Below are 12,610 nucleotides of genomic sequence, written 5' to 3'. Positions count from 1 at the left end.
AGGTCTCCATGCAATCACTTTTTGTTCTTCCAGTCTATTTAGATAGCTGGGATAATATTGCAGAGGGACGTCCTCATGAATATTTCATCTACATCAGTGTTGCTGCCAGCGTTAGAGGACAATAGGTCATTTGGACCTGACCGTAAGAAATCAATAGGTCCAAATGTCCTGGCTTTAAAAAAGTAATAGGTCTTACCGTCTACAATTGACCGCGGCACCCTTGTTAATTTTAAAGTAAATCACAAATTTGTGTCAGCACACACGCATGTGTGTGTGTTTGTGTGTGAGTGTGGGAGGGGAAAGAGAGAGAGAGGGAGCTGATTTTCCACAATAAGTTATAACGTGACTTCAAATTAATTTTGCCATTTAATGACAATAAACGTTCAACTTTGGCAATTGCCAGAAACTTAAACTGCCAACCGTCAGAATCAACCAGGTAAACATGGTTAGATCACGCCACCTATTTGTCAAATATGATATGAACTTAAAATAAATGGGAAAAAATGACTAGAATATATTCAAGGACTCCTGAAACAAAAAGGTAACATTTGAAACACTAGCTGTGTTGGTCCTAGAGTACAGTGTCACTGCCATTCCTAGGTACTGGTGGATTTTCAGAGAACAGCCTCCTGGAACAGAGAGTGGAGTGTACACTAGTACGACCTCATCTAGAATACGGCAATCCTGCCTGGTTTCCGAGACTAGTACGCCAATCAACATCAATCGCAAGAGTCCAAAGAAGAGCTACTAAACTGATTTACGAAATAAAAGACTACACATATGAAGAGAGACTAAGATACTTGACTTTGCCTACACTAAAGGCAAGAAGAAAGAGAGGGGACCTAATACAAGCGTATATAATATTTAACGACATTGATGACACTAACAAAGATTTCTTTTTTAAATCACCGCAGACTAACATTGTTGTAACACGTAACAGTACTGACAAAATACAAAAAGAAAGACATGATAATAAGTTAATAACAATACAAGAAAATTTGCTTTCAGCTATAGAGTTACAAATGACTGGAACAAACTAACAACTAACATTAAACGGGCTCCCAGTACAAATGCTTTCAAGAACCTCATTGACAAACACAACGCTGGACACGACAGTCGTTGCAATAGTCACTCCCGGTGCACTTCACGTCAGTGATTGCCTTCGAGGGCCGATTAGTCTTAGACAGCCATTGACCAGAACTATCAATTCACAGCGGAATTCCCACTCAGAAGAGACTCCTTCGATGCGAAGAAGCCCTCTCAAATCTTCAATGCCTAACTCAAATAAATAGATATAACACTGTTCTTATAAAGTGCGCTACATAAAATCTAAGGCTTACCTGTACGAGTGGTGTGCCTGATTGTACGAAAGGGAAAAAAATCCCATGCAGCGACCATGTTCATTGTTCAGATTTCTTGAAAAGGCCCGGATCGCTTATCGCTTACGCTCTAAACAATAATAAATATTTCACTGAGGTAAAGCAATTATTTCCAAATGTTCAGAAAATATAAGATAAACTTGTGAAATAAACCTGTAAAATAGTTATTTTACAGTTTTATTTTACACAGCAATGTTAAAAAAAAAAAGAGAGAGAGAGAGATAATTTTTTTTTTTTTTTTAGTGTCGTAAGCACAAGAATGCTAAAAGCTCAGAAGAGATTGTTTGACGATGCAGAGATCTGTAGCAAGGGAAGGGGGACAACCAAGTCAGAACTCAAATGCTTTTGGGAACACGAGTTAAAACCCCTCAATGGTCAAGCTGAACACGAAAATTACATTTTGAGGTTACCTTGGATATGAGAACATGCTAATGTTCCCATAACCACAGAATGTTCCCAGATCCACGCTCTCACACTTACAGATGTCCCCAGATCCAAGACATTTTAAAAGTATATATATATATATATATATGACTGGTAAGGTCTTTTATTTGCAAACTCTTTTAAGAAATGAGATTGATTTTTTTGACAAATTCGCAACAGCAACGTTAAAATCAACAAAACAAGTAGAAACTCAAGACGTCTTGCATGTCATTACAAAGACAATCAGTTTTCATTCTATTTTGTGTCTAACAATGACGTTGTGGCATGCCGAATAGTGTAGGTGTTATTCTAATTATAAGCCATCAAAGGCTGAAGCCCAAGAGGAAAATATCGTAAATACACACAGAATCGTCAGTCATTTGAGGCATTAGTTATTATTAGTTATTATTAGTTATACTTCTGTGACGTCGTCTACTTTCGCAAGCATAATTGCTGTAGTGTCGGAAATTCTACACCAACTAAGCGGCCCCGGGTGGCCAATTTTAAAGTCTTAGGTATGACCCGGCCGGGGTTCGAACCCACGACCTCCCGATCACGGGGCGGACGCCTTATAACAAGGCCAACCGTGCCGGTTCCGCCGCTAGTGCAAAAGGCAGTGAAAGTGACGAGCCTGTTTGGCGCGGCAGCGGTTGCGCTGTGCTTCATAGCACGCTTTACTGTACCTCTCTTCGTTTTAACTTTCTGAGCGTGTTTTTAATCCAAACATATCATTTCTATATGTTTTTGGAATCAGGAACCAACAAGGAATAAGATGAAATAGTTTTTGAATCGATTTCGGAAATTTAATTTTGATCATAATTTTTATATTTTTAATTTTCAGAGATTGTTTTTAATCCAAATATATAACATATGTATATGTTTTTGGAATCAGAAAATGACGAAGAATAAGATGAAATTGTTTTTGGATCGTTTAATAAAAAAAATAACTTTAATTACAAGTTTCCGATTTTTAATGACCAAACTCACTCATTAGTTGTTAAGCCACCAAGCTGAAATGCAATACCAAACCCCGGGCTTCGTCGAAGATTGCTTTGCCAAAATTTCAATCAATTTAATTGAAAAATGAGGGTGTGACAGTGCCGCCTCAACTTTTACAAAAAGCCGGCTATGACGTCATCAAAGGTATTTATCGAAAAAAAGAAAAATACTTCCGGGGATATCATACCCAGGAACTCTCATGTCAAATTTCATAAAGATCGGCCCAGTAGTTTTGTCTGAATCGCTCTACACACACACACAGACACACACACAGACACACACACACACACACACACACACACACACACACACACACACACACACACACACACACACACACATACACCACGACCCTCGTCTCGATTCCCCCCTCTATGTTAAAACATTTAGTCAAAACTTGACCAAATGTAAATCAAAAATTGACTAAATGTAAAAATGACCAAACACAGATACCCTCTCCACCCCCAGTTAACAAAAACAAACAGAAACAAGTCGCGTAAGGCGAAATTACTACATTTAGTCAAGCTGTGGAACTCACAGAATGAAACTGAACGTAGTCCGCCGCTAGTGCAAAAGGCAGTGAAAGTGATGAGCCTGTTTGGCGCGGTAGCGATTGCGCTGTGCTTCATAGCACGCTTTACTGTACCTCTCTTTGTTTTAACTTTCTGAGCGTGTTTTTAATCCAAACATATCATATCTATATGTTTTTGGAATCAGGAACCGACAAGGAATAAGATGAAATAGTTTTTAAAACGATTTCGGAAATTTAATTTTGATCATAATTTTTATATTTTTAATTTTCAGAGCTTGTTTTTAATCCAAATATAACATATGTATATGTTTTTGGAATCAGAAAATGACGAAGAATAAGATGAAAATGTTTTTGGATCGTTTAATAAAAAAATAATTTTAATTACAAGTTTCCGATTTTTAATGACCAAACAAGGGTTTAAGCCACCAAGCTGAAATGCAATACCAAACCCCGGGCTTTGTCGAAGATTGCTTTGCCAAAATTTCAATCAATTTGATTGAAAAACAAGAGGCGAAGCCTTCAAGGCTCACGTAAGAAATCGACAAACAGTAACACAAACTCAATCACTCCGTCACACATACACACACACACACACACACACACACACACACACACACACACACACACACACACACACACACACACACACACAGTAAGCATAGGTGAAACTATATGCAAGAAAGCGAGACCCTGGATCTGCCAAGAAGTCTCGGCCCGCTCACAATAACAATGACCGAGACTTTCAGTAATTCCTTTGCGTGACGTCTAACCCTCTTACGTCATAATGTGACGTCTTCAAATAGTTTCTATCACACACGTCGAACACTTTTGACCGAGACTGACGTAATCCATAGACTCGGAAATGTTAAAGTTTCTACCACAGACATACACACATACATACGCACGCACGCACGCACGCACAGACAGACAAAGTTTATCATCGCATAGGCTACACTTACGTGAGCCAATGAGGGAGTGACAATGCCGCCTCAACTTTTACAAAAAGCCGGATATGACGTCATCAAAGGTATTTATCGAAAAAAGAAAGAAAGTCCGGGGATATCATACTCAGGAACTCTCATGTCAAATTTCATAAAGATCGGCCCAGTGGTTTAGTCTGAATCGCTCTACACACACACACAGACAGACAGACAGACAGACAGACACACATACACCACGACCCTCGTCTCGATTCCCCCGTCTATGTTAAAACATTTAGTCAAAACTTGACTAAATGTAAAAAGCAAAAATTCCGATTACCTTTCACGAAGCAACGGAAACCAACTGCGCTGGGCAGAAGCTGTTTGTACGGACGTGACGTAGTTTGCACGTAACAAGCCAAAGACGTCTTGCTCCAACAGAACAGCGTGCAGCATGGGCTTGCAGCAGAGTCACAGGATTGCTGAGGGCATCGCAGAGCACACTGCCTCAGAGACCCAGCATCTTCCACTGCGTTCAGGACAGTTCCGGGGTTGAGGTTTACAGCGAGGTACTTTGTCTGCTGAATATCGGCAAAAGCTACAGGGGATACGAGGAGAAAAAAGGCCAAAGCCATCGCCATCTTGTAGCAAAAACTCGTTCCGATTTCAGAAATCATAATTCTTCTTGGCAATGATAAGCTGTTGCTGCTTCTTGCTTTGTTCTGGTCCTTGTTCTGATCTTCTTCTTCTCGTCCTCGTCGCTGAAGTTGTTGTTTGATTGATTCTGGAGATGCTACTGTCAAGCAAAGCGCATATAAGAGAAGTCAGTGATGATACGCATAAATCCTTCCATGCAGCGCTTTGACAAAAAATTTTTTCCCAAAATCGACACAGATCCGCATGCAGTGAAAAAAGTGTCCCGACTGCACATGCAAGTAATTATACAACGTTTAAAAACACCGATCCCGAGTTGGCGTGGTTACATTTCAAACAAAACCGTTATCGTCGGCTGTACCGTGTACAGCAGCCCCTGCAATGTACGACCCGAATCGTGAACAATATGTGTGTGCGTGTTTGTGTGTGCGTGTTTGTGTGTGTGGGTATGTGTGTGGTGTGTGTGTGTGTGCGTGTGTGTGTATGTGTGCACCTAGCCATAAATATTAACTAAGCTTCAGAGACATCGTGTACGGCAGCCCCGTGAACGGACGTCTGACATGTATTGACATATTTGCTCGGCAACCTATTTTCGGTCCAAACATTAACTTTAAGCGATTGATCAATGATTAATGATCGCGTCGTACAGTCGGTTACCTCAAAGTCATACATCTGTGAACCCCTCAGCTGTTTTTGCTTCATTAATAGTGAATGCCACCCCCCCCCCCCCCTTCCTTCCGCTCATCACAGTGTTCGTGTCAAAAGTCGGGGTTTTGTCTCAGTCGACAGTCCGTGTGTGGAGTGATGCGCTAACGTATCCATCCGTTTTGCATGATTCTGAATGCTACCCTCCCCCTTCTAGATCCTCCCCTCGACTCTCCCCCCCCCTCTCTTCCATGTGGATGTCATGCCTACTGACCGAATGCCGCCTCATATTACGGCTTACTAGTGCCAAAACTGAAAATGAGTCATTAACACGTGAACATGTGTAATTAACACGTGAAAATAACTAATTTTTACGAGAAAATTACAATTATGTCGTGAAAATTACTAATTTTCAAGTGTTAATTACTACTTTTCAAGTGTTAATTACTAATATTCAGTTTTAGCTCGCTTCAGAAAACGCAATGAAAGCGAAATCGCCCGAGTCGCACACTTATTTCCCTGTCAAGTAGGTTTAATTTGTACACATTAGAAAAAAAAGTTAAAAAAAAAAAGTAATTGCCTACCTTCCTACCCTATTTTTTTGGGCTATGTTACCGTAACCACACCTATTTTTGTTTTGTTTGCCTAATGATCATGTGCCTCGTGACTGTGGAGGCTCAATGCATGCGCGACTGTTACACCGGCCTCAGCATTGCAAAACATCTCTCGATTCGAAACTTGTCTGGTCCATAGTTCTTTAATCCGATGCAAATTAACAATAAGAGCTGAGCGCATGTTTAGAGAACCGTGACATACAGCTGTCTGTCCGATAACGTGTTGAATAACGAATTCTATCGAAAGATATTTCTGAAAGTTCGAGAGTCTCGACCGAAGAGATCTGTCTGCTAGTGATCAGACCTTTAGCACATGTCCGGCCGGCCGCCATGTTTCCCCTCTCGGTTCGAACATTTTCGGATCGATTGTCCTTCACTAATACAATACAGAACAAATTTATGAGTGTGGAAACAAATATGAGGTACAGCTGTCTGTCCGACAGCTTGTCGAATAAGGAATTATATTGAAAGATATAAACTTGGCCAAAAAATTATTGCAACAACTTTCGCACGCTAACAAAAGCGGTAAAACGCAATCCATTTTAATTCAACTTTATTTGCTGGAAAAGGTAATTATGTCCACCGTTCATATCATTTGTCCGATCGGTGGTAATTTGTATAGGCATCCCGTTACAGCCTGTTAAACAAGGTCACCCCTAAAATCGACCTGACAAAAACCATTGCCCCGTGTTTTAAAATCTGCAAAAAAATCTGAATGTGCACTTACCAAACACTTATGACTACCGTTAGAAAGGCCATTCAAGTTCAGACCATTTTGTTTGATGCACTTTACTTTAGTGTAGTCTTTGTGTAGCCTTTTGACAAAGGCGGTAGGGGTCAACCGTTCCAGAGGCCAAAAAAGCCACGTTTTGCGGCCATTTTTGAGGGGGTCCTCCACTCGAAGAGCCATATCTGCTCAAGTTCTCAATGAATTGCTTTAGAAATTTCAGAAGTTATGACCAAAAGGCTGACCACAATCTGTGTTGATTTTGGTGAACGTGTATACTAAGCGTGTCTTATTACGCAACGTTTCCGAAAGACCTAAACAAATATTCGTATTAATTCAGGGTTTAAGGACAAACAAATTGTGACTTTGCATGCTAAGAAAGAAATGGTTGAGGCAATCGTCGACAAAGTTTCAGGCAGATCTGAGTGCTGGTTACATTTGCTGGAGATGGGAACGCACAAAAAAAATTATCGAGCATCGTCTTTGGTACTGTATACAGTCTCCGAAGACTTTTACAGCCGTTGGCCTGTACTGACTTGGCTGAGGTTATTTTTAGCCAGAGCGCTGTGCTGATTTGATGGTTATTGACGAGCCGCACCAGCGGGTCGTCTTTGGCGAGGGGTAAGTAGCGTGCAGGAGGAGAAATTTTTGTTCATGGGCGAACACGTGACAGGAAGTCGCCGTTTGTAGTGAAATACCTCACAATGTGCTCAAACAAATCACAGGCACAGGAAATGAACAAGAAGTGTGTCACAAGAATTTGAATTCTAACAAAATCACTGAGCAACACAGGAACACAGGAAGTTGTGGAATACGTCACCCTATGGGAGGGGTGACGGCAAAATTGTTCAACAAAAACATCATAGGTCGATTTGTGCAGGGTCAACCGCAACAAACTCAAATCGAGCCATTCATGCATTGCTGTATTTGAGTGACTTATATACCGACATTTTTATTTCTTTTTTTCAGCACAGGTGTAGGAAAAATCATGAACCAAAATGTTATTTATTTTCTAATTTAACATTTTTTTTTTACAAATGTGACCATGGTCTTTTAAACAAACAATGACATTAAACATTGTTATGTTAAAAAAAAGAAAAAAGAAAAAAGCTTTTGTGCACAAATCAGAAAATACATTGTACATTTTACCTACAGGCCAAACCGTGAGTGTCGTGGCAAAGCCAGACCGAGGAAATTGCACTGGTTTTTATTTTTAGATCAGTCGCAAGTTGTCAAGAACAGGCGCTTGTATTTGGATGTGTCCACTGATAGTAGGTTTGGTTGTGATCTATCAGAATGATGTGGGAATAAAAATGTATGACAGTTTGGTATGATGACATGTAATTCACATATGCTGAAATGTAATATTATACATTATATAATATTATTAAGGCTGTTGCCATGACCATGAACCCCATGGGACTGGGTGGCCGAGTGGTAACGCACTTGCGCTCGGAATCGAGAGGTTGCGTGTTCGATCCTGGGTCAGGCCGCAATTTTCTCCCTCCTTTCCTAACCTAGATGGTGGGTTCAAGTGCTAGTCTTTCGGATGAGACGAAAAACCGAGGTCCCTTCGTGTACACTATATTGGGGTGTGCACGTTAAAGATCCCACGATTGACAAAAGGGTCTTTCCTGGCAAAATTGTATAGGCATAGATAAAAATGTCCATCAAATACCCGTGTGACTTGGAATAAAGGCCGCGAAAGGTGAATGCTCGCCTAACAGGCTTGAGGTTTGCTGGTCGATGTGAATGCGTTATATATTGTGTGTAAAAAATGTTTGTTTGTCTGTCTGTCTGTAAAAAAAATTCCATTTCACACGGCAGAAATTAATATGTAAAGCTATATAAGCTCACCATAATAATAATAAGAAGAAAGGTTTAATGTTATGTAAAATCAAAATACCAAAATCAAGCACCTATTAATCTGATCTACGGCGCGGGAGTGTGTGTGTCTCTGCTCTCTCTCATCTCACTCTTGGCACACAGGTCAAAGCAGAGGTTAACTTGAGTGCACGTGTAGGAGGGGGGTGATTTCTTGAATTAGCTGAGGGCGGTGTCGTTGTTTGCCGTTGTCATGAGAACAGTTACTTTTGTTTTGTTTCGTTTTTACCTCCAAATTTTTGCATTTTCACAACAGGCTTTTCTGTTTCATCTCTCATACATGGTGTCAATTGGAGAGAAAAACCGGAACAAAACAGAAGTAACTTATCTCGTGAGAACGGTAGTGCACTAGGTTTGGGAAAAACACGACAGTACCTTATCTCTTTCAACCCGTATGGGGCCCTTCAACATGTGACAGACTGACAAATGCACCGAACCCATTTCGTTCTTCGAGAGACTTTTTCCGTGAAAACCTTTTCAGTGCCTCAGGGTCAGCTCAGGTCAGTGTCATAAGAGCCTACATGTATGGCCGGACGAAGCCATGTTAACGGAAGGGATATAAGACCGTTTTCAGCGGATTTTCACACTGCTAAAACCTGACTTTCTTGCAGTTGCTTTGTCTGCAATGCCTTAGAACTCTACAAATAGTTAAGGTTTTCGCGTTTGTGTTGTAATTTGCAAGCAAACATCGTACATAGTAAAGTTAATCGACTTTGCTACAATTTGTAAAAACTAGGGCATTACCTGATACCAAAATATATATATATATATATAAATCCCATGCTGTTTTCAAATACAGCGTTTTGCTATTCACTTCAATATAATAGTAAATAACAATCAAGAAGTAACGAAGTCTTTTAACCACAATTTCCCAGATATTTAAATATAATAAAGTGTTCCTTTTGAAGAAGTATTATACAGGAAAGTTATCATGCTGTTCACCCTCGTGACGAATAGACTTCAATTCTATGCAAACGCCACTCTGCATGACTAAGCACTCACTTTAGTATTATAATATTGTATCTATTTTGTTACATCTAGTCAGCATTTGTTAACCTTGACGACAGATATCATTGTAGGTAATATCAATACAATGTCCTATATTGATGCTATATTATTTGTATGCCAGTGTCTTTGGGTATTTATGGCAACAGCTACCGAAAGCTACGAAGTAAGCTTACATTTGTTGTTGGAGTGAAACTGTAAATCTCTTTCATAAACCATTTTGCCATTTACAACAGGCAATGTCATATATTGGTGCTACATTACTAGCATTCAAATGTGTATTCATGGCAACAGCATTTTGCCATTTACAACAGTTTCACTAACACTGTATTCTTTCTTGCTTTATTATTTTGTGACTCAGTGATAATTTTAAATAAAGTTATTTGCATCATACACTTTGATTTCATTCATTTCTATTTATAACTACTTTTACTACTTTCCCTTCTTCACTGTGACATGCCACTGTATCACGCTCATTCAGACCAAAAACAATACCATTCCTACCTGTTGCAACGTCTATCGCTCGCTCTGTCTTTTGGTTCCTTGGTTGATCGATCGGTTTCTTGGTGGAAAACATATTTTTGTCACCAATACCAGTATTATTGCATCACTTCCATAAAGGTAGAGTAGCCTTCTTCCTTTCTGTTAAGCCAATAGGTCTTATTCATGATTGAGCTCTTATTCATTATTGCATTACTTTCACAACCACAACACGGTGGCCTAGTGGTAAGGCGTCCGCCCAGTGAGCGGGAGGTCGTGGGTTCGAACCCCGGCCGGGTCATACCTAAGACTTTAAAATTGGCAATCTAGTGGCTGCTCCGCCTGGCGTCTTGCATTATGGGGTTAGTGCTAGGACTGGTTGGTCCGGTGTCAGAATAATGTGACTGGGTGAGACATGAAGCCTGTGCTGCGACTTCTGTCTTGTGTGTGGCGCACGTTAAATGTCAAAGCAGCACCGCCCTGATATGGCCCTTCGTGGTCGGCTGGGCGTTAAGCAAACAAACAAACAAATTACTTTCACAACAATCTTCTTCCTTGATATTGCGATAGTTGTTTTATCCTACATACGTGAGAGAGACACCCGTGAGATAATAATCGTTCAAATCACACGTCTGTATATCATGTAAATGAGGTCATGTCAAGCAAGTCTGGCAGGGACCTGTTTTTCCACTGCTTATGATGCCAAAGCCACCGAGACAAACGTCATTATAGAACACAAATTGCGCTCGCTAATTACCCTCGAATCTTTAGAACTAACACGTCACGCCACACTTTCAGAGTGACGTTTCTTTGCTTTGACGTAATAGATTGCACGAGGCTTTAGAAGAGATCGAGGTTCTAAAACAAACGTCTTCAATTTAGCTGCCTCGAATGCAGGACATTTTCAGTAAAATACACGTAAGTACAGTATGTAGGATAAACAGAATACTACATGGCTTGCTGTTCCGTACCAGATTTACACTCGTTGCTTTTTCAAATAGTGAACAGCTCGCTTTCGCTCGCAGTTCAATATTTAAAAAAACAACTCGTGTAAATCTGGTACGACACAGCAAGCCATGTAGTATTCTCTATATCTCCCATTTATGTACAAACGCCGAAAAGACAATTTAACAGGACACATCAACACTATTATTTTGTTTACCTGTACCAACAGGTGTAGAACTCTCTGTTTCTTTGATATTGTCAATGTTTCGGCTCGTGTTGATCCTGGGATCAACTGAATTTCTTGTAAGAGTTTGCGGTGGGCGCGCGGTAGTGTGTGTGTGTGTGTGTGTGTGTGTGTGTGTGTGTGTGTGTGTGTGTATGTGTGTGTATATGTATGTGTGTGTGTGTGTGTGTGTGTGTGTGTGTGTGTGTGTGTGTGTGTGTATATGTGTGCCTTTGAGTCTGTTCGTGATTATGTGTGTGTTGGGGACAGAGAGACTGAGTGAGAGAGAGAGAGAGACAGACAGACAGACAGACAGACAAAGAGCGAGGGAGAGAGAGATGTAGAGAGAGGGAGGGAGAGAAAGAAAGAAAGAGAGAGAGAGAGAGAGAGAGAGAGAGAGAGAGAGAGAGAGAGAGAGAGAGAGAGAGAGAGAGAGAGATGATGGAACTTTATTTTTCAAGGATAGAGGTTTACGGCGACGCCTTTTCTTACAACCGGTCCTTACTTCTAATACAAATGTCTAATAAATGATAAACAAGTAAAGCAACATGACAAATAAACAAAGTAAACGAACGAACCAGCAAACAATCGACAAGTAAGCAAACAAGCAAATAAACATAAACAACAAAATGACAAAATAAGCAACATACAAATCGAAAGCGAAACATGCAACATGTTAATTGAGGTTACACATGTAAAGTGATCGACGGTAAAATTCACACGATACCAACGTTTACACTAATGCTAATAATGATTATATGGTGTAAATGATGATGATGAAGATGTTGATGATGATGATGATGATGATGATGATGATGATAATGATGATGATGATGATGATGATGATGATGATGATGATGATGATCAAGTGATGATGATAATGATGATGATGATGTTGATGATGATGATGGAAAATCGCAACATAAATTCCACATAATACATACAATAAAGAACATATTTGTGTAATTCATAAAGCTTTGCCAATTGTTGACACCTACCGTAAAATCCCTAGCATAAGCCCACCATCTTGCAAACGCCCACCCCCCACTTTGGGCCAAAAGTTGTGCACAGGGGTAACTACCTAGCAAACGCCCACCCTGCTTTTTTCAAAGAGACTATAGGCTCACTTTCACTAGGATTTGTGCAAACTGTTCTAAAAGTCATCTTTTTCCCCTTCTTT

General features: G+C 40.2%; 1 protein-coding gene across 1 annotated transcript in view; it reads right to left on the bottom strand.

The window, feature by feature from the left end:
* LOC138974642 (multiple epidermal growth factor-like domains protein 11) overlaps window positions 1–4,894 on the bottom strand; it is a 56,713-nt gene extending 51,819 nt beyond the window's left edge. Inside the window, exon 1 of the mRNA XM_070347367.1 lies at window positions 4,594–4,894. Coding sequence (XP_070203468.1) covers window positions 4,594–4,894 — 301 coding nt within the window. The remainder of the gene's footprint in view (window positions 1–4,593) is intronic.
* Between the last annotated feature and the right edge of the window lie 7,716 nt (window positions 4,895–12,610).

This window comes from Littorina saxatilis, linkage group LG8, assembly GCF_037325665.1.
Source record: "Littorina saxatilis isolate snail1 linkage group LG8, US_GU_Lsax_2.0, whole genome shotgun sequence".
In the NCBI taxonomy this organism is placed as follows: Eukaryota; Metazoa; Mollusca; class Gastropoda; order Littorinimorpha; family Littorinidae; genus Littorina; species Littorina saxatilis.
Note: the sequence above shows the minus strand (reverse complement) of the source record. Positions and strands in the feature narration are given on the sequence as shown.